Below are 25,916 nucleotides of genomic sequence, written 5' to 3' on the forward strand. Positions count from 1 at the left end.
GTTTTGAATTAACCACTAAAAGGATTTCATCTGGAAACAACGTTACAGTATTCATGTTTTTTTATGAACCTATACTTAAATAACCATCGACTTGCAGTTAATTACATTCAATAAGCTCTTCAGTGACTCTAAACCAACTAACCTGTATATGAGAATAGACGTATAATCGCAGCTAAAAGTACTACATATGTACGACTCTTGCACTCTTTGTTTCTACAGATTAGAACCTTGCTGGCCTGAAGCATGGATGAGCAGAGCCATTGGAGTACTTTCTGCTCCACACGCTCGGAGAGAAATATGCATGATGTTAGATGGAACTCACAGACCTCAGCGTTGGCCCAGTTCATTATGAAAAAGATGGTGAGAACACGGAGCTGGGTCGGGCTGATAACAGAAAATGAGTCGAGGATGAACGAGTTTCTCTCCTAAAATATGCAAAGTGAACCAAATGGCCAACTGCTCTCCAAAAAGACTCCTAACTTCGACTCTCAACTGATCATTTGGGAGAACGTTTGGGACTGTCACAGATGGGGGGAAAATACTGTTGGATAAAGCACCTAATTTAAAAACAACAATATCCTTCCTTTTATTAAAGTTGTGAGACTAGTTTAGCTTAACAAATGATGTGAAAATTACTTCATAATGCAAAGATAAAATCCAGTTTTAGAAAGGAGGTTATATCCCAAAGGGCACCTGGTTGAAAGCAAAAGAAAATATCCTAATCAATGACCCCAAAACACAAAAGCAAAAAGAGAAAAATGGAAATATGTAAGCTAGTTGTACACCTGCAGTAACGTCCCTTGTAATTTGGTAGTTTTCCAATCCTTTGGTTAAAAAAATCAAATTAAAATAGAAAAAAAAGTCAGGAAAATGCAAAATGAAAACGTACAGTACATATTAGCAGCATGTATGAATGAAAATGTGTGTACAAATGATCAGTTTATTTTCCCACAGAAGAACTTGGACTATACGGGGCATTTCAATCATTTAAAACATTGTGGAAAATTCTGCCTATTTCAGTAGGTAATGCGTTTACTGATCTACGAGATTCAGTATGGACACTGTGACGTATTTCAAACCGTTTTATTTGTGATAAAATGTACTTAGCAATTAATAAAACCAAAATTCAACATCTCATCCAAAATATTTTCCACATTTTATTTGTGAAAGTAATTGCACTTACCCACAACTTTCTCACGTATTGATGTACTTCTTACAGCCAGTTAATAAATACTTTTTGGGACCAAATGTAATCATATAAAGCATTTTAATAGACATTATTTCTCTTATTTAAAGGATTTTGAACACAAATGGAGCCACTATAGACGGTTCAGAATAGATGTCCGTATCATGAGGTTGTACCAAGGCACTAGAATGAATGTAAAGTGCATGTTGGGAGGCTGGGAAGGTCAACACATGTATGGAGAAGTCCACATATTCTGGCCCTTTCTCGCCGTCACTTCTGCACCAAGCCCATGCAACAACCCCTCCCGCAATCAAACATTTTATTCAACAGTGGATTGGCATGTCTTCTTTCAAAAAAATATGAAAAATAAAGCACCCGAAAGCACCATCTACAAGTCAACACGGCCGCTGTAATTCAATTGTTTCCGTCTCCACCAATTCACATCCTGAGCCGAGCAAAAAGGGCCATTTTTTCTATCTGCACTGTGGAGATAAGCGTGGAGCCTTAAAAAGTAATAAAATTGTAAAAGCAATTACTGCCCCGTAGTGAAACTGATTGAAAGAACAATACAGTGATTGGTTTCAAAAAGGCTGGTGGTTCAGAGGGAAAGCGATGAACTAGAGGTGAGCCTAAAGACTTCATTAAAAGAAAGAATGGTGAAGAGGCCAGAGGGATCTATGCGTGTGTGTCGTCGTTATAAATCCATAAATTGATGCTCTTTTGATAGTTTTACTTTTAAATCACGCAAAAAAGACAGAAAGAAAGTTTAAAACGTTTTGATTTGTGATTCTAGCCATGTTTTATCCCCATTTTTCTTCAAACAAAGTAATAGTTTGAGGGGTCATTTCTACAAGAATGCCAAGTAGAAAGCTAGATACACATAGGAGGTTGACAGTTTGGTCCCTGCTCTTTCCACTTCACACTTGTGTTGTGTCTTTGGGCAAGACACGGCCTCCTGTGACACGATTTAAGCTTGTGGGTTTCATTTGAACTCAAATAAATGACAAACGATGGTATGAATTTGGGTCTTATCGCCACAGATGAACCCTTGGGGCTCTGATGGAATCGTTGGATCAGGACATTTTTGAAGCGGATTCTGCATGCTCTTATGTGGTCAGATATCCGCACTTTTCCCTTACACCCACAAAACTCGCCGCTAAGTGCTTTTGAAGAAGACACAGCCACCTCATAACCTCCCCTGGACACAGCTGCCTCAGCAGAAAGACGCGCATTGCAGACTCAAGCCCAAAAAGAAAACGAAAAGTAACGATGGAGCGCAGTACATCCAACACGGCCTTCAAAACTCACATATTTTTAATTCATCCAAAAGCCGGGGGGATGAAAGATTCCGCCAGCCTCCGGAGCAGACGGTAGAGGAAAGGAAAGGTTTCCCAATAACTCACCACAGCAAAGAACGCTGCGTGAAGTAAATGAAATTGAAAACAGGCGCGGAATGGATGGAACTGTCTAGTCTGTCTCGACGTCCGTAAGCTACTGGTCAATTCTTCTGATATTGACTGTTTTACAAATCCCTTTGGGTTTAGGTGTCAGGCAGGGAGAAAAGTCATCACAGCTTGGCTATCAGCTTTCCTCGAGCTGCAGTAGTTTCAGGTAGCTTGTCCTCCAAACACGGAAAACGAAGATGAAACCATGTGAAGTGTGAAAAGCGTTGGCATTTATATCAGTCATGTCTTCAGGTGGTTTCTCTTTGATAGTATCCTGTGGGCATAGGGGCTTTTTAACACATATAGTGTCTTTCAGCAAATAAAATAATCTTAGTTTTGCCCTCTGCTCATGGATCCACAGGTGTCCTCTGTTGGCAGGCAGCCTCCTCCTTCTATGTGAATCAGGAATGAGTGCACTGATGAGGTGATGGAGAACAAGAAAGACAGAGGAAAGTTACATTTGTGGGCATTTTGATTCAACTGTGACCTATAATAATGATCAATCGCTTGTTATATATAATAAGTCAGCACACAGGTTATATCATAACAAAACCATACTTAACAGCAACAGTTTGAATTACAGAAACTCTTGTAAAACCATTACTCCTTCATTATGATAAATACTGAGCACTGCGAGAACGAAGCACAAGACCTTAAGCCATCCTCAAGTACTACAAGATAATTTTTGTGTAGGTAACCTTTTTTCTATTGTTCTGTTTGACAATATTGTAAATTTAACATAAAAATAATGAAGAAATAAATAAATAAATAAAGAGAGAAATCAATCAATCAATCAATCAATCAATCAATCAATCATAAAAAGACACAATTTTATGCTATGCTTCATCTGTATGAATGTGAAGTATTCCAAGCAGTATCAAGTTTGACGTTACCTTAAGAGGAAGCGGTTGCTATACAGCTGTGCACACTGTGCTGACTGTGAACTCGCTCTCGTTGGCCAGGATGTCTGTGGGCTGAATGTTGCGGTCGTACATGGGGTTCTCGAACGTAGCTCGGCCATTAGTGTTTTCATGTCCCACATAACCATTGAAGGGGACTTTGGGTCTTCTTCTGAAATATATCACAACAAGAAGGTGATTTTCAGGTGAGGAAATATTATTTGTATCACAAGTAAAAGTAGTAGTATTTCAGTATGCTGCTAAAACTATGTCGACAGTATAAAGAAATATCAAATTTAATGCATGGCTGTGGACCAGAAAATTACATATAAAAGATAAGTAAGGCTTGTACTTTTGGGTATTTACCTGTGTTTGTAGAGGTACAAAGCAAAGCCTGCAATGATCATGGCTATAAAAGGCACTAGGATGGCTGCAGCCACAGAACTGCTGTTGGAGGCGAAGTTGTATCCTGGGTTTTCTCTACTGGGATCCAAACTCTCTGCAAGAAACATGGAAACAAATAAAAGATTAAACATTAGTTTTCTAGGGCAAAAGCCGTACAAAGAACAAACACAAATATTGAGCTTTGTCTGTCAGCAGCTACAAATTCAGTGAACAATACCTTTCAACCAAATTATTATAATGCTTTTAAGACAACGGATTCAAGCCATATGTCTATTTGTCATTTCATTTTACAATTTACAAGTTTGAAATTGATTTTCATGGAGTAAAACAGATGCAAATGAAACAAATGAGCACAAGGTAAGTGAGATTATTATTCAGGTAGTTCAGCCTTGGCGTGTTGTTTTTGACAGGAGCTTGAGCACACATCTCCATAATGCCCTGGCACGCGCCCCAGTCTCCTTTTTAATAAGCGCTGTTTACTCCGTCAGAATGCTGGAGCTGGAGAAATGCCCCGCACCTGCTGCTAAGACATCTTCTCATGACAAGACATCCCCCCATCAGCGCTCAGCCTCTTTCGTTTCCTTTTATCATGCCAGCACATGCTTAATCTATGTTAACACCACATCTCCATGCTCCATTTCAAATGCCTGCTCCCGTGTGATTACTCTTTAGCACTCAAGTCTTATGTCTGTCAGCAGAACCAAAGAAGCTCACATGGCTTTGCTTCCAAAGGTCTTGAACATTTATCAGTATTACTGCAAAGAGCCAGGCAAATGCACCTAGACAAAATGATGTAAAGGACTGAACTGAACATCAAGGTGGACTTAAATGTAGATGAGAATGCACTGGTGTTCTAATTCGAATATGTGCTGCACAAATGCTTGTGTGTGAGCCAGATCTCGTAAACTATTTGGACTTTTATAAAACAATAACATCTTATTATCCAGCATATAATGTCTTTAAACAGATGTGGATCCTGAGAAATATTACTGTTCTTTTGTTTTTATTTTTTGGCTCGCACGCTTTATTGGATATGATAGTGAAGTGTGAAATGGGCATGAGAAAGAGAAGGACAATAAGCAAATTGTCAGAGCTGGAATCAGACTCATGGGCATGGAAGCTGGCCACTGAGCAGCCCAAGAGAAGTGTTTCTATCCTTGTCCATACTGAACATGTGCCGATCAAATATAATGCTTTTATTTAACTGAAAGGATTTTTTCTTTGCACTCTTCTCTTTTGTTTGTGATTTTTTTTAGTTTAGACAATCAGTTGGATTGATAATTCTTAATTTAGTTAATTTTATTGTATTTCTGTTTCTGTAATTTCTTTGTGATTTGAATGCATTTTTCCTGCTGTGTGAAGCACTTTGAATTACCTTGTGTATGAAATGTGCTCTACAAATAAACTTGCCTTGCCTTGCCTTAATTAAATTGCATTATTTCAATCCAATTCTCCAATCAGAAACCAGATTGGGATCCTTGCTTTTGGTTGGCAGATTCTACAACTGTTAACTTGTGTTAGTGTCCTCTGTATATGGCAGTTCCCAGGTTGTAATTATAGTAAAGTTTATAAATCCATTGGGGCACATACGACATACCACCTTTAAGATCACATCAATCATGAACTTGAAGTAGATTATTAACAATAAAACCTTAATTAGAATATACTGAATACATACATTGAGGGAACATTACATGTTGACAGCAAATTAAATAAGAGATGCTTGGTTCAAAACACCCTGAAAAGCCTACATCCATTAACACGTCACTCATACTTCTATAGACAATGATGTGCACAGCGTGTCCTTGAATAGAACTGATTTAGTGACGCCAAAGTGAGATGTGCCCCCTCGTGCTACATTACTGCTATACTTTGTTTAAAATGTTTTCCACTTTGCACTCTAATAAAGAATCCAAACAAGTTAAGTGCACGCTGTGAAAGCACGTCTAATTAAGTTCACTCGAGACATTCCCCCGATTGAAACAGTTCTTATCAATCTCACAGCGAGAGAGGAATCGGCAGACGGCTCACTCACCCAGCCTCTGGAGACCGAACTGGCCAAAGCCCTTCCCTTTGACAAAACCCTGGTACACAAAGGAGTTGGACGAGGAGATGTAGGACACCTAGAGAGAGGAGCAGAAGACAGTCACTTTATGTGTCACATCCAGGCCTCACAAAAGAGCCAATTGTGAAGTGTCAGTTGCTGGTGCGCACACAAAATGAAATATCGAGTCAAAGAGCTGAGAGGCACACTCTTGGATGACATTTAATACGGCGTTTTTCTGCTCAAGAGAACAAACAGCACTCTGCGGCCGGCTACAAGAGGAATACTGGAGTTTTTACAATGCCTGTACACCAGTGTCTGAGAGCGGGAACACAGTGAAGTAATAGGGGATGAAGGGACATAAGGAACTACTGTACATTTGATATATACTACAATATAAGTCAAATATGACAGTTATGCTAAGGTTGCTAACATCTACAGGGAGCTGGTGACAACAATAGCAGATATTTACTCTCAAACGTTGATTCATAACTTAATGAAGATAAGTTTGTTATCTTAAGTCCGGGAGCGGGACCACACCCATTTCACGCAGCTTCCTGTGGCTACACTATTCAAGCATCCAAGTCATACACACCGGTGTTTGTGATTTTCGTGCCCCTCCCTCCCACCCCCTTTTGATCATTGTAATTATTCTAATTTATCTCTGTATCGAGGCCCGGGAGCCGCCTACAGCCCTCATGGCCAGAAGCCCAAAAACAGCATTCATTTCTGTACACTTTGCATTGTGGTCCTTGCTAGTGAACAAATGTAACAACACTGTCCAGGTTGATGCATTAACTGAACTGTATCGACATGTTGGCTGATTTGAGCACTTTCCTGGTTTATATTACTTGATTTGAGTTGTTACAGTACATAAACTGTAAAGCACGGGATCATTGTTTTCCGACTTGAAGACTGGAACACAGAAACTCTCAAAGGTCCGACCTTGAACGCAGCATTAGCACCAAACATTTACCACAAAAGTGAATTCCTATAACTTTATGCCTCATTGTTTTAGTCATATACGTTTGTTTGTTTTTTGTCCGTCGTGTTTGCTATATGTACAAACTTACTAGAATCACATAAATATATTTACAAATGTGAAACTATGTGGAAATATTTGTGTAACTCTGTTAAGATGTCAATTTGAGACACAATAAGACCTGACAAGTAAATTGAATTGCAAATCTCTATTGCAAGAGAAACCTGGCCACGGCAGAAACCAACAGAAAATACATTAGAAAAAAACTCTCTCAAGAAAAATAATGCACAACAAAGTCATACTACAGCTTCCAATTTCAGGTCTTTATTGTAAATGACTCTGAGACCATGGTGTAGAGTAGGAAAGAGCACAGAGATCTACCTGAGCTAACCATGACTCAGAAGTAACATAGGGCTTTTGCAGACACCAGCTCATAACACACCACACCATCACAAAAGAGACCTACACAAGTAAAAATACATTTGAACATAAAAGGATTTAACCGCTCGTGCGTTGACCTGTTTTTCAACAAGGCCGTGTTCTCATTGCCCGAGGTGGACGAGAATATGAGCATACTGAGCGGAGCGAGGGGAGGGGCTGCGCTGCTGAATCCTGATTACCAGCCAATGATTTAACTGACGTTTTAATTAAAGAGAAAACTCTCGGCGGGCCCTATATCTCCCGGGAGTGACAAGGTTACTGTGCATGTGCGGCCTGTATATTTCATAGAATATCAGACAGCCTGTGTGTCTTGGAGTGATGAAATATGTGCGTAATTAAACTAGGGGGAGAAACTAAGCGGTCTGGTAGAGGAGCTGACCCGAGCGTGCACTTACATGTCCGTCCAGGGCCCAGTTGTCGATCTTGAACTTGTTGACGAAAATCTCCACAGGGCCACGGATCTGATGAACCTGCAGCAACAGGTGAGCCTCCTCCTTTTTATACGTGCCTGCAATACACAACGTTGGACTGTAATGTGGGTAGAGTGACTATTCTGACGTTTGCTTTTCATCAGCACAAACTTAAAATGGTTTTGCACATCATTTACAAGACACAACGGGCTCATTTTGACTGAAAAGATTAAGTCAAAATGTGCCGTATTCAGCTCTAAGTAAATGTTTTTTCATTGCTTAACTGCTTAAATGTTATGTGTTGATTGACTTCATGTTTTACTATTGGTGCTAATGGCCTTTATGTTGCACAGTAGAATTCTATGGTGGTTCTATACTCACTAAAACACAAGAAGAGCAGCATAGTTAAACCCAAATGTGATCTTTTATATTCACAGCTGCACCATAATTGTGCCAAGTGGTCCATATCAAAATGTCGGCTGCTTGGGGAAAACACCAGTCTAGTATATACTTATTTTAGTAATTATAGATTAAAGCAAAGTGGAAGATTGAAAAGCCTGTGTTTTTCTCACCAGCCAGTTTGAGCTCCACTCCGCTGTGGTCAATCAGTGTCCCATTAACTCGGTTGCTAAAGGGCTCAAAGGCAGTGATGCTGAGCATGGCCGGCTGCTTCTTCCCCAGGTACTCGTAAGAACCTCTCCACAGAGAGTTCTTTGCAAATACACCTCCAGGGACTAACAGGACACAGAGCACGAGACAAGAGAGATTTATGAGTAACCAGAAGTCTTTCAAGGAGCAATTTTAAAGGCAGGAAATAAGCATTAGACAGAACCACCTCACTGAGAAATTCAACAGTAGATTGATATATATCTATATATACAACTTTGCTTATCTGAAATTCAGCTCTAGTATGGACTTAATTTAATGTATTTGTCATCTGATAATTATTGGAACATGTATCACATTCATATTTTTTTCTAATTATATACTTTATTTTCCGGACTATACGTTGCACCTTTTTTTTCATAGTTTTGGCCGGGTGCGACTTATATGTGATATTATTTGTTATTTTCACGCCGCATTTCATACTCCAGTGTGACTTATATATGTTTTTTTCTTCTCTATTATGCATTTTTTGGCTGGTGCGACTTATACTCAGGTGCAACTTATAGTCCGGGAAATACGGTATATAAAAAGGGTCTATATTTAAAATGTAAAAGTATGGAATCTGTATTTTACAATAATAATCATACAAAAGCTGGAGTGAATTTCATGAATAATAATTTCACCTGGCAATTTTGAGGGTGGTTCCTGCACCGTCCCCACAGGGCTCTTCCCACTCGGCCGGTTATCAGCTGCAAGAAACGCAAGGAAGAGGACGTTTAAGACTGTGACATACAGCGACCTCACCGGGAGGCACCCAAACCCTTTTCCTGTGTTATACATGGGGGGTCCAGAGTCAATGTGAATAATCCCCCATTGTCCGGAGTGAGAGGCGGACAGCCAGGACATGACTCATGAGGAAGGGAGCAGCCGGGAGTCCCTTTCCTTAACTGTACAGGGCTTAACGCGAGACACTTTCACGGCTTCCGGGAAAGCACTTTAATAATGGCTTACTCACAGCGGGTTGAGGGGTTCACCACAATTGTAAACACACCCACGCCGGGGACCCAGAGGTAGAAGAGGGCTTTACATAGGACTACAAGCAAAGACAGGTATACTAGTGGTAAGTTATGAACGCACGCATCTCACACAGACTCTCCAACAGCCAAGTGCTTTATGAGCTGCCACTCTTTTGATTTGCCCTTCTATCACCGCGCCCAAAGGTGCAGTTAGTAATCTGTACGTGCTGAGGCCAGTTTTCTTTCTTCCTCTCCTCTTCCCTTCAGCTCCTTGAAAACACCAGACGCTTCGATATATATTTCCGCAACGATCTGACGCAGAATCCATCACCTGCGTGTTTCCCTGACTGGTTTTTAGTCCCATTAGCATTCGTCTTCACCAGATAATTGTGTGTCGATAGGCCTCCTTTTTGTCTGTATGTGTTTTAGGCTACCGCTATGAGGGGTGTTAACGGCAGTCCATTTGTCTGGGAGACCTTGTTAACACGGCCCCGACCATTTATAAGGAGTACTTGTGCTAACCAAATCAATGGGATGTATTGGCCTAATCAAGTTTTGCACCCCTGTTAATGCATCAGTGTGCGTGTAATTTCAGGCAGGGTAATTGTGTGATGGAGCTGTCGCATTCTGGCATGTGGTGCTGGAGAGACACAAGACTATCCATCATCATTAACTATTTCAACTCCTATTCTTATGTAAATGGTCATTCCGGATTACTGTACTTTTTGGACTTTAAGCTGCTACTTTTTTCCACACGATTTGAACCCTGCGGTCATTACAACGGTGCATCTAATTTATAGATTTTTACTGGCTAACGGACACCGGGGGGCACTCCAGCAGGGAGCTCAAGCATTTGACACACTGTAGAAGAAGACGTCAGTGGACAGGACACTTCGTGTTCTCTGTATTTTAAGCTTCAAAACGCTGTGTTTTATTACAGTCAGACTCATATTCACTGAGGAATTGGTCTAATGAGGAAGTGAATCTAGAGCGCGGAGCGCGGACATGCGATATATGGCGGTCTGCAGTTTAGAACCTGCCGCATTGAAATGAGCCTTTCTTGGACAGACCTGACCCGTGCATCACAACCGTGGACGATATTTTTGTGTAAATATCTCATGTTACAACCAACCAGATGTGAAGACACAGACACAGGTAAGTCAGCTCACACAGTCATCAAGGACAGTAGGGACAGTATAGACATCTGTGATATGTTTGTTAAGCTTCAAAATGCAGTGTGTTTTACTTCTATTCACTGAGAAATTAGTCTAATTAGGTCTGCTACACTGCGGGTGCGCCGCAAGACATATAGTACACAGTTGTACTACCGTGTACTATATGTTTCTCTGTAAATATCTCATGTTACAACGTGGGCACCTGCGGCTTATTGACAGGTGTACATATACAATTTATTTTTTCTTTGTAAATTGCAAAGTTAAATTAAATAAACTCATTAGTTTCATGGATGATCTCGTTGCGGATCGGTAACTGGCCAGAGACAAGAGCGAGCACGGGTAAGTCGCACGCACAAGCTTTTGAATGCACAGAACGTCATATGACCACATCCAGCTCCACCCACACACACAACAGTAATAATCATACAGAAATAGGACTGCAGCATACAGTACATATTGTCTCATAGCATGGAGACCTTATGGCTTTTTCCTCTAATGATATTCTACACAGAAGCGCTAAGTTCAGGGACAAATGCTTTATCAAATGTATCACAAGGTAACGTTGTTTTTCAATTAAAGAAATAAACTCACAATTAAAGTGGACAGAAATACTCAGCAAAAGTACAGTGGTGGTTATCGACTTTAAACAGTGCAGGAAAAACGCACCATTGTGATTTCTGAGTGCACAGAAAAGACACCCTCATAAACAGGACTAATACATTATGTGTGAAAGCAAAATATGACATCAAGTATGTTTTTGAGGAGGGAATAAAGTTATGACGTGGCTAAAAGGTCAAAAAAGTAAATTTGATTATAATGACTTGCGGCACTTTAGTAGCAAGTTGATTTAGCTTTCAGAAACAAAACGCGTGAAAACAAATGAATAAACTCTTGTGTAGTGTATTTGAAATGTCTGTGTATAGTTTCATGTGGACCCCAGTAAGAATAGTTATAGCTGCAGTAATAACTAATGGCGATCCAGAATAACTAAATACACCATGTTCTAAATAAGACTTTCTGGCATTTCATGAATACAGAAGATAATAATGAGCACCTGCACAGAGGGGTGGTTTCCCCGTCCAGCTCCCGTCAGATCTGCAGGTTCTGTGCTCTGATCCTCCGACCAAGTAGAAGCCCGACTGACATGTGTAGATCAGAGTGTAGCCCAGAGATGGCAGTTCAATGGCCCTTACGTCCGACTGGGCGGGCATCTCCGGCTGGCTGCAGTGGTGGGCTGTGACATCCAGACAAAACCAAAAAGGTGTGTGAATATCAATTGTTCATTACTGCTTAAAGGCGTTATGGACGATTTTTCAGCGATTTGAGAAAGAAGAAGAAGCTGCAGGTGAGCGGTAGGTGAGTTCTATGATTGATACGTGGCAGGATTAGATAAGATTTCAATTTACAGTCTGTTTCTATTCTTACCTATGCATTCAGGTTGAAAGCCACTCCATGTGAGGTTTGGTAGACAAGTTCGAGATATTGAGCCTTGCAGTAAGTAGCCCTTTCTGCAGTTGAAGAATACAGTACTGCTTATCTGAAAAGAAAAGAAAGAGAAAGGATGTAGGGCTTGTACAGAGAAAACAAACAAACAATCATAAATATCAGTTTTACAAGTGTAATTTAGCTTTGAACATGAAAGTGAAAACTAGGATGCATTTTAAATGTGTTGTATTACGCTGAGCACTTTGGGAATAATAGCTGAATCGAATATAGTCTGTGCCAGAGTTAAATAAAGAATCAAATAATGCTTTGATAGAAAAACAATCCCTTTATGTCTGCTTGCATCTAACAAATGTTATTTTTAAAAAGCACAATTGGATGTTTCTAAAAAGAATGTTCAGATTCAAGGCCTGTGTGGTCACAATAGTTCTAAAAAGTTTTAAAAAGTGACAGAATCCTTCAAGAATACTAGAGAAATTAAAGTGACTTTCACACCTGGTAGCCTTGAGTGTTGTTCTGATTGCCAAACAGTGGGGAACCTGGGTCTCCACAGGTAGTGTGAGTAGGGTCTGAAATGAATGAAAAGACATTTACAATCAATATAATGTAACTTAGTCCATTGAAAAGTAACACAATGCAGTAATTCAAAAGTAGCTGCACCAGGAGAGGTCTGTATAGCAATGGAAAGGATACAGCCTATTGATCACACCTGGGGTCTCATTTAAAAAGCTTGTTTGCGCATTCCACAGTGCATAGACCACCCTCTGTGCTATACGTTGTATTTATGAAACTTCTACTAGGCACTGGATTTTAATTTTAGAGTGATGGGTTGTCACAATCTCTTTTATCTGTCATAAAGCCTTTGATGTGATCTGAGTCGGTGAGTCGGTCAAACCCACAGATTAGCTCATGTTTCATGAGTCACTTTGCATGACCCTTTTTTGGCGTTATGTTGGTGTGGAGCGGACGTGAGATGATGTGGGTTCACATACGCAGATTCCACCTGCAGGTGGGATCTATAAAACACAAACTGTGTGGTGGCGAGTGTTTTATAAATCAGGAGTTTGCGCGGCATACCCCTCTACAGGCCACTCGGAGTATGCAATTGCACAGCAAAATTTCTTGGCAAACCTTTATAGACCTTTATAGATGAATAAATGCTTTAGTCTTTGAGTCACAAAGACATCATACACTGTAATGCTGAAGATGAAAACTATTCATCTGTAACTCTAACGCTGAACTGGAAGGGTAATGCGTTACTTTTGTCTAATCTAGTATTGGAAAATATTAGTAGTTAGATCCTTACAGTGTACATAATATCTCCTTTTTAAAATATTCCCTAAGCAGAGCTATTGAAAGTAAAACCAATATCTACAATCAACAGCACCTATGCAGGAAGGCTGTGTGCCGCTCCAGGTCCCGTCATACTGGCAGTAGCGTCTGGCAGAGCCCACCAAAACAAAAGGTGAGTAGCATGAAAATGACACAGAGGACAAGTAGGTGAATCCTCTGTCCTCTCTCCTTCCCTGGGCTGGTATACCGGGATCTCCACAGAACACAGCTTGAAAAACAAAATGAAAGGCATATGTCAATGATTCTCGTCAAATAGCTTATTAAGGCAAGACACCACTGGCTCTTTGTCTTTTTTGGCTCAGTTTTCTTTCTTTCTTAACATAATAAGCTATCTCCTGGAAACAACATAATTTAATATGTTTTATTATTTCATTAATGCATTTTTTTCATCCCTTAAATTTGCACTTACACACACCAAACTTCAAACTTTAAACAATCTTTTACTGAAGGATTTGTTGATATTTAATTATAATCCTGAATGATTAAAATCTGATTTTTGCTGCAAATTTTCAGTAAGATCAAGTTAAATCAAACACTACATAAGATATCTCAAATCCACTCCATACTTTTGTTTATGTCTAATATGTCAAAATGAAGCAAGACAAGGTTCAATTTAGGCCATTCTTACACATGAAATATATAAGATAAGATATATGCAACACTAATGAAATCATGAAACAAATATACGTAATCTTTACATTTACAGTACGTAAGTAAACAAAATAAGCATCTAATTTTAAGATGTATTACAATCCATGTGCTGTGTCTGCCTTTAAATATGAACCAAATACATTTTTAAAAATAGCTTACGAAAACACTGAGGCTTCTCTCCACTCCAGTTGCCAGTGCCTTGACATGTTAGCACAGTGGGCAGGGACAGCTGGTAGCCCTGGTTACAAGAATAGCTGATGCTCGAGCCCCAAACTAAATCCGTGCCGACAACTTGGCCATTAGGGATGTTGGGAGGTGGACCACACACAATAGCTAAACAAAAACAAAAAAACAGTAGCAAATGTTAACATTACTCTACAATATGCTAAAGCAATAATGTTATTTAAAAAATAAAAAAAAAACATGAAATAGACACAGGCACATACCTTTACAGTGCGGTTTGGTGCCGTTCCACGTGCGGTCTTTGGTGCAGAGTAGAGTGGAAGCCCGGTCAGCGTCCATAGTGAAACCAGGTGAACAATGAAAGCTCACCGTGTGGTTGTACGTAAAGTCATTTCCCAATCTGACACCATTGGCAGGTACTCCGGGGTCCCCACAAGTGATCACTAAAACCGACACAAACAATATTCGAAAAATGATGATTGAGGCTCATCACTATCACAAAATTGAGGCTTATTAAAGAATATCTTATATAGTACAGGTAGAAAGACGGCATGGACGTGCATCAAGAAGGGAAGCAGCATTAGGTAGTAGTACCTGCTTCCGAAGAGTGCACACGCTTTTTTGCTCGCTCCGCTTGCTATCGCTGCTTTCCTTATTTATTTTGCTTTTTAATCAGTTTTTGTCTTCCAAACATTTTTGCTTTAGACTTTTTCAAGTAAACCAAGGATTTTAAGAACATTTTTCCAGTTTTAACGACATATCTGACGCCAGCGACATGTCCGGGAGAAGAAGTGAGAAAGATTGTGAACGCTGTCGGAAATATCAACAAGAAATTAATGAGCTGAAAACACGGATATTTGTTTTGGAATCTGAAAAAGTTCTTCACGATACCATTCCTGTGTCAACCGACGGTAAGAAGAGCACACTTTTTACAAGAAAAACTGCTACTTTCAACCTAAACCGCAGTGACTCTGTGTCGTTTCCAAAACTGTCTAAAAACCAGAAAGACCAGGCTGTTTCTTGGAACAAACTTGGAGCAAAGCCTAAACGATACAAAGATAACGTGAAGTCACCTAAAATACAGCTCACCAACAGATTTTTACCACTTTCAGAGATGGAATTAAATGAAAAAAGGAACGATGACGTGGCCAAAATACAGCGAGGAAGAACTGTGCCAAAAGCCAAGGTCACACGGATTGTTTTGATAGGAGACGGGGCGATAAGTCACGTGACGCATGAAAAGATAAACACACATTCTTTTCCAAGCGCCACTGTTTCTGAGATAACGTCACTCCTTCCAAATATTATGGCTAAGCATGGAGGAGCTAAACAGCTGATTGTGCACGTGGGTGCAGTGGACATGCGGCGGGAACAGACTGAAGTTTTGAAAAAAGACTTCTTGAAGTTATTCGACGTGCTTGATAAAATGGAAATCAAAACTTTCATAAGTGGACCTCTTCCAAACATCGACAGGAGGATAAACAAGTTTAGCCGGCTTCTTCAGCTGAACACATGGCTGTCCAAAGAGTGTCCCCCGAGGGGACTACACTATATTGAGAACTTCTATCTATTCTGGAAACGAGAGGACCTGTTTAAGAGAAATGGCCCCCACCTATGCAGAGGTGGAGTGAGGGTGCTGACAGAGAACCTGCTCCACGCTCTGAGGCATTGGACTGGGCCTGGACAGGGTCCTGAGCAGATAGTTAGAGAAGAGAGGAATGAGAGAAGAATTCCTGCTCCATCAGCCAAAGACCGAGCCAATGTTTCAACATCAAAAGCACCACAACCTCAGCCTCCACCAAAGGATTCATCAGCAGCTGCTCCACCACCACCAGCAAAGGATTCAGCTCCAGCTGCTCCACATTCACCTCCACCGCCTCCAGCAAAGGAACAATCTTCAAAGGCCTTGGACCCATCTGTGACAAGCCCAACAACATCCCTGTCATCGCCCCTGCCTTCACACCAGCCCTGGGTTCCCCCTGCAACATCTACTCCCACTAAAGATTCATCATTCTCCTTCTCATCTCCACTCTCACCCATGGGCCTTCCCAGCCATTTTGAAAGTCTGATCAAATCAGGCATTAAGATGGCTCCACTCACGCCCAATATAGCAAGGGCTATGCCGACTACACCAACAAAAGCCCCACCACCCATCCCCCCTCGACCTGGTATCTCCCATAGCTAGGATGCACTGGGTCTCAGCGTTGCCGGGACTTATTGTCACATTAAAAATCAAACCAACCCGGGGCCCTATGTAAAAAGAGCCCCCCCTAGTGCTATTTCTGTAGTCACATCATCACACAGATGGAAAAACAAAATGCGAGTCAGGCCCAATCTGAGAAATGTGATTCATATTCCCTGTGAAAAGATAAAGCCCAGTCTCACTGAAACTAGTCTGAAACTTGCTGTGCTAAATGTCAGATCCTTATGTAACAAATCTCTCTTAATTAATAATTTTATTTCTTCTTATAATCTTGATTTTATGTTTTTAACTGAAACATCGCTTGACAAAAACACAGGAAATGTAGTTCTGATAGAATCTGCTCCACCCAACTTTAAGTTTGAATCTGAAACACGAGAAAACAAAAAAGGGGGTGGAGTCTGTGCTGTCTTTAGAGATGAAATAATTACCCGCAGGTTGTCTTTTGGGGTGTTTTCATCATTTGAGTATGTATCCTTTAAAATGGAGCTAAAACGGTCTCCATCCATTCTCTTCATTGTTTTATACAAGCCTCCCCAGCACTGCCAAAGTTTTATTGATGATTTTACTGAGATGTTTTCAGTCATATGCACAGACTTTGATGGTTTGGTCATTACAGGTGATTTCAACGTGCATGTTGATAATATTTGTGACAGAAACGCTAAAGAGCTTGATGCTGTCCTTGAAACCTTCAGTCTTACTCAGCATGTGAGAGGCCCCACCCACAGCAAAGGACACACTCTAGATCTCATAATTACAAAGGGGGTAAATATTTCAAATGTTAATGTGATCGATGTTGCTCTGTCTGATCATTTCTGTGTCTTCTTTGACCTGTCTGTTTCTCCCCAACCTCCGGTTGGTCCTGCAGTTGTTCAGCGGAGACACATAAGTGATGGCACAGGTGCACTGTTTATGGAAATGATAAACTTTGAAAATGTCTCATGTTCTAATGTAAATGATTTGTTGAACTCTGTTACATCTAGTGTTTTGAATGTTCTGGACACCATCGCCCCTATAAAGGCTAAAATGGTTAAAAATAAGCAGAAGGCGCCGTGGAGAAATGATGATTCGGTCAGGGCACAGAAAAGGGAGTGCCGCAGGGCCGAACGGAAATGGCGCAAGTCAAAGCTCCAGGTTCAAAAAGAGATTTACAAAGAAAAGCTGAACATGTACAACCTAATCTTATGTAGAACTAGGGAAAGATATTTTTCTGAAATAATTGGAAGCTGCAGTAACAACTCGCGTGTCCTGTTTGCCACAGTAAACAGATTAACAAACCCTCCAGCTCAGCTGCCGTTAGAACTCATTTCCACATCCAAGTGTAATGAGTTTGCATTATTCTTTAATGACAAAGTTCAGGGCATTAAAAATGCTATAAATCCCACAATGCAAAAAATTACCCTAAAACCACCAAGACACTTAGAGCTAACTCACTTTGCACCAGTAACTGACAAAACTGTCCATGAGATCATCACCAGTCTGAGTTCATCTACATGCTGCCTTGATGTGTTACCCACCAGATTTCTAAAGTCTGTGCTGAACAGTTTGTTAGCACCATTCACTCACATAATTAACATGTCGCTTCAATCTGGAACATTCCCAATGTCTTTGAAAACTGCGGTCATAAAGCCTCTCCTAAAGAAGAGCAGTCTTGATGCCGCAGTACTGAGTCATTACCGGCCCATCTCTAATCTGCCATTTTTGGGCAAAGTCCTTGAAAAGGTTGTTTACCAACAGCTCACAGATTTCCTCTTAATAAACAACTCATTTGATGTTTTTCAGTCAGGTTTTAGACCTCATCACAGCACTGAGACTGCTCTTGTCAAGGTGACAAATGACATCCGCCTGAACACTGACACGGGCAAAGCCTCAGTCTTAATTCTGTTAGATCTGAGTGCTGCTTTTGACACTGTCGATCATGGGATCCTCTTACAGAGACTAGAGGACTGGGTGGGCATCACTGGCACTGCCCTAAACTGGTTAAGGTCCTATCTGGAAGACAGGAAGTACTTTGTTGAAATTGGTAGCTGTGTCTCAGACCACATGACCCTGACCTGTGGAGTGCCCCAAGGGTCAGTCCTGGGTCCCCTTCTGTTCAACCTCTACATGCTGCCGTTGGGTCAGTTGATACGCAGTGAAAATGTGTCCTATCACAATTATGCAGACGACACTCAGATCTATGTTTCACTATCGGCAGGTGACTATGGACCAGTAGATTCACTCTGTCACTGCATCCAACAGATCAGTTTGTGGATGCAAAACAACTTTCTCCAGCTGAACTCAGACAAGACTGAAATAATCGTTTTTGGCCCACAGAAACAAAGAGAAAGTGTTAGCGGTCACCTCCAGAGTCTCGCTCTAAAACCTACAAACCAAATTAGAAATCTGGGGGTAATAATGGACTCAGACTTGAACTTTAATAGCCACGTCAAATCAATAACATCAGCAGCTTTTTACCATCTAAAAAACATTGCCAAAATCAAAAATATAGTGTCAAAACCAGATTTAGAGAGACTTATCCATGCGTTTGTCTCCAGTAGATTAGACTACTGTAACGGCCTGCTCACTGGTCTCTCCAAACGAGTTGTAAAACAGCTGCAGTACATCCAGAACGCTGCTGCTCGGGTCCTGACTAGAACCAGGAAGTATGATCACATTAGTCCTGTTCTCAGGTCTCTGCACTGGCTCCCTGTGGCTCAGAGAATAGACTTTAAAGCAGCTCTGCTTGTGTACAAGTCTCTCCATGGCCTAGCACCAAAGTACATCTTGGATATGTTAGTGCCATATGAACCATCTCGGACTCTGAGGACCTCAGGGACCGGCCTCTTGCTGGTGCCCAGAGTCAGGACAAAACATGGGGAATCTGCGTTTCAGTTTTATGCAGCTAAAATCTGGAACAGTCTTCCTGAAGATGTGAGACAGGCTTCTACTCTGACAATGTTCAAATCTAAGCTAAAAACAGTTTTGTTTAGCTGCGCATATGACTGAAAGGATTTTTTCTTTGCACTCTTCTCTTTTGTTTGTGATTTTATTAGTTTAGACAATCAGTTGGATTGATAATTTTTAATTTAGTTAATTTTATTGTATTTCTGTTTCTGTAATTTCTTTGTGATTTGAATGCATTTTTCCTGCTGTGAAGCACTTTGAATTGCCTTGTGTATGAAATGTGCTCTACAAATAAACTTGCCTTGCCATTAAACTGCCTGTATAATCCATCCATCCTAAAGAATAATATTATACTTTCTGCTCATTTATTCTCGCAAACACTACAAAATGAACTGGCTCTAGTCTGCATGCACATTATTACAGTGAGTCGATAAAACACTATTCGCCAAAACAAATGGTGCTCAGTAAATTGTAGCATATAGTATCAACAAACTCAAACTCAACACACTCATTTTGCTGTGCTGCTTGTGCAAATGTCATTTCAGGGTGAATCTAGTAGGTTGAGGTGTACAGGCAGCTTCACACACACTGTTCACTGCATGTGTGTGTGTGTGTGTGTGTGTGTGTGTGTGTGTGTGCGTGCGTGCGTGTGTGTTTGAACTCCCCAACATGTAACCTTTGGCTCGCTTGGATTACCGACTTCTGAAATCTGTAATGGCACTGCTTAGGCTTTATCCCGTCCATTCAGGAGAAAGTGCACCTGAATGACCCCTATTTGCCAGGGTCAGCCAGCTTTGTACAGCAGCAGCTCTTTTTTGTGTGAACACGGAGGAAAAGGCATTCATAGTGAGACTACCATTGAGGGGACTGTGACATGAGCGTGAAGAATGTCATGGACAAAAGGTGCACTATGTTCTTTTGTATTTTTGGTAGGAGGATATTTAACCATAAAGTTCCACAATAGATGTGTGTGTATTGCAAAAAAGCATTCAAATAAATCTGTGGATATCTTGTTGTGTATCTGTTGTGTTTCATTTCATAAAAACATGTAATCAAAGCTAAACTATTACATCTTCATAGCAGTTTTTCACTCTATGATTAAAGTCCATTGGTGTGAGGAAAATTGTGAAAATAGATTTGAAAATGAAAACAAGATTTGAAATGCATTAAAAAGGGCTTACATGAGCACTCAGGCATGTTCCCTGTCCACGTGCCGTTGACGGTGCAGTGCCGGGTGAGGAGACCAGTTGAGTAGTAGCCCTCCCTGCACGAGTACGTGATGGATTTCGAAAAAGTTAAGCCGTCATGGATCAGAATCTGAGAGTTCTTTGGAGTCCCTGGATTTCCACATGAAATTACTGAAAGAGAAAAGCGATATAAGTGAATAGGACGGCATTATGTAAAATCAAGTGTGACTTAAGGTTTTATAAATACTAATACAAGGATGTATTTTATTCCATGGGTGTAAGTGGTGTTCTGGTATATACCCCTTTATCCATACAGTTTGTATATTTCCACTTCTTACTTTTATTACAGTCAGAAAACATATCCTTACTTAACAGGCCTTTCCTAACCATAAATCCTCCAGTGCCTGCTCATTTCCCCGCCCCGCTGAGTTCATCACAGTCTGCCCCGAGTTCTCCTGAGCAGTGCCCTCGCGTTACCACCAGATGTGGTCTGGTCCTTGAAGTCACTGCCAACTGAGAACAGGTGGGCAACCTTGGCTGCTGGGCATAGTTCACAGCATGCTGAAATCATTAAACTAAGTGAAGCAAAGGCGGCACTGGAGTGAAAAGTGATTTGGGAAATGTGTCGGAAAACCAAAAAAAGTAGTGGTGCGATGTGCCAACCTACTTTAACTTAGCAGAATATTTGATAATACAAATAATAATGCCTTACATTTGTATTGTGCCTCACAGGCTCAACAAAGCCTCCCAAATTGCTCTACTGTAGGCAGTATTCATTCACTCAATACTCTGTGTTGGTAAGCTACTTCTGTAGCCACAGCTGCCCTGGGGTGGACTGAAAATCACTATCAATCACAATACATTCATAGGTGGAGGAATTGTCTTGCCTAAGGACACAACAACAGATAAAAATTGTAATACTGGGACAAATAAAACAAATCGGGTCTCTTTTATTATTTTTTACGCATACCAAGTGTGCTTTTGCCTTTGTGCGATAGTTGCAGTGTTTTGTTTTTTTAAAAGGAGAACGGGTAAAAAAGCAGCCGCTGTATTGTGTGTTAGAGGAGAAGAACACTAAATGTGGATTTATTTTGTCTCAAGGCTTTGGGAGTGCACATATCAGCACCTCCACACAGAAAGTCTTCTACAAACTCCTTTCTGTGGCAGTTCGGTGGCAGAGTGGCTAGCACACTCGTCTCACAGCAAGACATTTGCAGGTTTGACTCCCAGGCTGACCGGACCCTTCTGTGTGGGTCCCCTACAGGGACAATAATGTTAACTTAAAGGTCCCATATCATGCAAACTCGACTTTTCAGAGCCTTTAACCTTCTTGCAGTGCTATTGGTATCTCATATATGTGCTCAAAGTGGTTTTTTGATTGATTCCTGCAGTCTTTAGCTAAAGAAATGTCTCTATCCTTCCCCTCGGATGAGCAGACGAACGGGGGCTACCCGTGCGTAACTCACCCCGCGAGGGGAGGAGGTGCTGCGAGCTGCATGAAGGCTACGCAGGGAACAGGTTGTAGGTTGTAGGTCTGCACACTACACAGAGATGTGTGCGCCGCATGCTCTGGCTTCTGTTGCTGTCTGCACTTTGGAGACAGGAGCAGGGCTGCCTCTGACCAGCTGGTCTAAACTCACTAAACAAATTACGTTACTTGGTGTTACTCAAAAAAAGTAGAGAGAGAGTACTCTAGAGAGAGAGTACTCTATAAACCCGCCACACAGCTTTCATGGTAGATGTTGGTTGGAGAATATTCAAATTCAAAGCTTACCATGGCACTCAGGTTGCAAGCCCAGCCAGGAGCCATTAGCCAAGCAGGTTCTCTCTGGAGAGCCCTTCAGGCTGTAGCCAGGCTCACAGCTGAAACGAACTGCACTGGCCACTGTAAACTCCTCCCCGAGACGAATGCCATGGACAGGAACACCAGGATCGCCACAGAGTCCAGAGGAATCACCTAAACAAACAGAGCAAATGCAAATCACATTAGTAATGTTTATCATCTTCCTTTGCAGTTGAGTAACCCTAAGAAAACATTTCACATTTTACAATATACTGGTCCTCTTAAATACTGCGCTGAATAAAATGTCAGACAAATCTTGATAATAAAGTTATGTTTACTGCATGCCACAAGTGAAAACACTGCCTATTCCAGAGAAACAAAATCAAAGTCATGAATTGTAATATTGGCCTGACCGTTTTATTGTCAGCTCATGAGCCATTGTGTACGGCTTGTGTGAATGCTCATTTGGCATATTGGGGGCTAGGCATAATAGGGTCTGGGGTAAGAAAGAAGCATGGATGCAGGTGAATTTACTGTAATTCTGCCTAATATGAAAGATTACAATGTGGACATTGTCCTTGACCACTACCTATAATAGAACATGGTTCATCTCTAATTGAGGGAACTCTGCAATTACTATAACGGGCAATGATTTTGGAAAAAATAATATGCAATTAGTTTCACAATTTAAGTTTTGGTAGGATTCTGTTCAACATTTAAACATGCCAGGAGCTCATAATATTTTAGAGAAGCCTGAAATCTGAACAGCAGAACTAATATAAGAATCTCATGTTTTTCCAAACATGTTTGGAAAGAGCTAACCATTATCACAACCATTATTATTATTATTAATTATTATAATAATAATTAATATCATTGTTATTATTTTTACATAATAAGACAGTCTCTCAAAGAAAAGCATGTTAGCTCAGTAATTGCAGCCCTTATGATTGGCAAATAGGGATATTTTTTGCAGCCCATTCATAATAACAGTTGAAATTTTAGCACTAAGATTGAATTTGGTATTTTTGTCTTGAATTGCAAACAGCTTCACAATATTTGGAATGCACATGGAATTACATGAAATTAAATCAGCTATCATCATAAAAATGCCTGTTCAAATGATAAGTTCTAATATAATGGTTAGAGCCACCATTTCCATCAGTCTGGATGTAGCGTAGCATACCAGAGCAGTGTGGTGGGGAGCCGCTCCACTGGCCGTCCAGCTGGCACATGCGGGTTGTGTTGCCGATGACGGTGCGCTGGCCCATACAACTGTAGCGGGTGACCGAGCCCACAGTCCGACGGTCACCTGAGATCTGGGCGTAGGGAGGCATGCTGGGCCGGTCGCACAGCACCACTGTCCAAACCCAACAGAAATGAATTACATAATCAAACATTTGCTCAAATCAGAGAAGAGTGTATTAAAGTTTTATATTTCATATTTTAAGTTATGCAGTGTTTCTTTGCTTTTTTAAGTTTGACACTTTCTTTGTCCGTGGAGATATTGTTTCGCTCAAATTACATACTTCGTTGTTGCTCTGACTGTGCAGAGCTTAGCTAGCTTTTTTTTGCTAACGGGAGGGGGAAAAGGACACTACATCACTACTTGCGTCACTACAATGTGTTTCCTCAACAGACTCAGAAACATCTTATTTAGGGAGAGAAAGGAATATGATCATAAAGTTTATATCAGTAGTAATAGACAGTAGTAGTAATAGATGTACTAATAGATGTGAGCATTTTCGCTAAAATATGCTATAAAGTAGATTGATTTGTGTAAAATGTCCAACGTTCACATGACCAACAAGTCAACAATGCACTGATTCCCTGGGCGGCCCGAAAACTGTGTAGAACTTATTTTCTCTGGAGGTTGGCGGTCCTGAGTTAACTAATACAACCGGAAGAAGGATTACGTCGTATGGCGGCGCCCATGTGAATTGGAAATGAATATGCCATGCCAAATAAGATGTGTATTACTCACGCAAGCACTTGGGCAAAGAGCGGTCCCAGGTGCCGTCGCCCTGACAGGAGATGGCGCTGGTGCCCAGGAGGTAGTACCCAGGGTTACAGCGGTACGATACAGTGGTCTGGAAGCTGTAGCGATGTTGCCCGCTGGAGAGGACCTGCTTAATGCTGTTATCCACCTGGCCTGGCTCCGTGCAGTTCACAACTAGATACAAAAACAAGAAAACATGTATCAAATTGGACATATATATATATATATATATATATATATACCATAGCAAGAGATTTCAATTTTCTGTACAAAATGTTAAAATCACCATGCTCCGATATAAGGGGCAAATATGTTTCCTTTGTTTGCTGAAACCATCGTGTTTAGTCCTAATTGGTGTTTTGGGTAATTCAATCAGTGAAACTTTATTGCTCACAATTTACCCAATGGCAAAACATTGTGCATTTTATAGAAAATGGTAATGCACTTCAACAATAATATTTTTCCAACATTAATTATAATATTGACCCTACTTAGAGTTTCTTCCTCATCCACTGCTTCCCCCTCTTAATTCTGCTATTCATCCACCCAAATCCAAATGGGGAGGCAAACTCCGGAAATAAACATTTGCTTCATTAGAGTCAGTCTCCTGCTGCTGCCGAGATGCTGATGGATTGAGGAGTCGCAGGAGAAGAGGCACCAGATGGACAGAGTTAGAGAAGGAGAGGAGGAAGGACACATGAAGCGAGGATCAACAGGAAGGGCTACTGTTACACGGGGAGCGAAATATAGAGCACTACTTTTTGTTTCCTTTTACCACAGCTCATAAATATATTTACAAGATGGTTTTGGAGGTTTTTTTTTAGAACACAGGCAGTAAATTGTTTATGATGAAAACCAATTCACTTTTGTCTTGTGGGTGACACATTTGACCTGGCCTTGCGATGATAAAACACCTCCAAACATACAATACAATGTGTCCATACCTAAACAGACTTTACCACAGGGGTAAATGCCCAACTCAAGTCACAAAGCAAGTGCTACCAAAAGAACAGGCATTCATGGGACTACATACACAAAACGAAGAAAAGAGGGAAAATAGCAGATTTGGTAACACTTTAAAATAAGGTTCCTTAAGCAATAGTTATTTGTTTATAAGCACTTAGACAATAACTAGCATTTGTAGACTGTATAATAACGATAATAATACATCTAATATCTAATAAAAACATGTGTGTGTTAATAAATGTTGTAAGAGCCTTAATAAGCTGCTTATCAATAACTTTACAATAACCTAATGATAGTTAATGCCTTATAAGAGCTTATAAACAAATAATTTGTGCTTATTAATGTATTATACATTATTTAATATGGAACCTTATTTTAAAGTGTTTGTTGTTGCTGGTAACAAAATAACATTAACAAAATAATTTTACACACAAAATCAATTTTCTGAATTTTCTAGTGGGGGAAAAATATACAAATCAAATATGGCGACTAATATATTACACAGTAAGTGAAAATGTGTTGAACAAATACAAGCTCTAATAGCTTATAAGACACTGTGTAGGAGTGCTTGAGCAGCCATTATGCCCCAGTTTGCCTTGGCAGCCAAGCCCCCACGACAGAGCTGAAAATAAATTCATTGTATGCTAATGCGTGTT

At 40.6% G+C, this 25,916-nt stretch overlaps 1 protein-coding gene across 1 annotated transcript in view; it reads right to left on the reverse strand.

Moving 5' to 3' along the window:
* Positions 1–1,081: 1,081 nt before the first annotated feature.
* csmd2 (CUB and Sushi multiple domains 2) overlaps positions 1,082–25,916 on the reverse strand; it is a 245,291-nt gene continuing 220,456 nt past the window's right edge. Inside the window, exons 56-72 of the mRNA XM_072447628.1 lie at positions 24,280–24,468; positions 23,482–23,655; positions 22,287–22,469; positions 20,507–20,683; positions 14,503–14,682; positions 14,216–14,389; positions 13,440–13,613; positions 12,548–12,621; positions 12,035–12,146; positions 11,664–11,843; positions 9,102–9,167; positions 8,385–8,546; positions 7,798–7,910; positions 5,971–6,058; positions 3,897–4,029; positions 3,525–3,702; positions 1,082–3,047 (exon numbers count right to left, since the gene is read on the reverse strand). Coding sequence (XP_072303729.1) covers positions 3,543–3,702; positions 3,897–4,029; positions 5,971–6,058; positions 7,798–7,910; positions 8,385–8,546; positions 9,102–9,167; positions 11,664–11,843; positions 12,035–12,146; positions 12,548–12,621; positions 13,440–13,613; positions 14,216–14,389; positions 14,503–14,682; positions 20,507–20,683; positions 22,287–22,469; positions 23,482–23,655; positions 24,280–24,468 — 2,339 coding nt within the window. The 3' untranslated portion in view covers positions 1,082–3,047; positions 3,525–3,542. The remainder of the gene's footprint in view (positions 3,048–3,524; positions 3,703–3,896; positions 4,030–5,970; positions 6,059–7,797; positions 7,911–8,384; positions 8,547–9,101; positions 9,168–11,663; positions 11,844–12,034; positions 12,147–12,547; positions 12,622–13,439; positions 13,614–14,215; positions 14,390–14,502; positions 14,683–20,506; positions 20,684–22,286; positions 22,470–23,481; positions 23,656–24,279; positions 24,469–25,916) is intronic.

The sequence above is a fragment of the Eucyclogobius newberryi genome, unplaced genomic scaffold, assembly GCF_026437365.1.
Source record: "Eucyclogobius newberryi isolate DKJ021-1_F unplaced genomic scaffold, fEucNew1.0.hap1 SCAF_16, whole genome shotgun sequence".
NCBI lineage: Eukaryota > Metazoa > Chordata > Actinopteri > Gobiiformes > Gobiidae > Eucyclogobius > Eucyclogobius newberryi.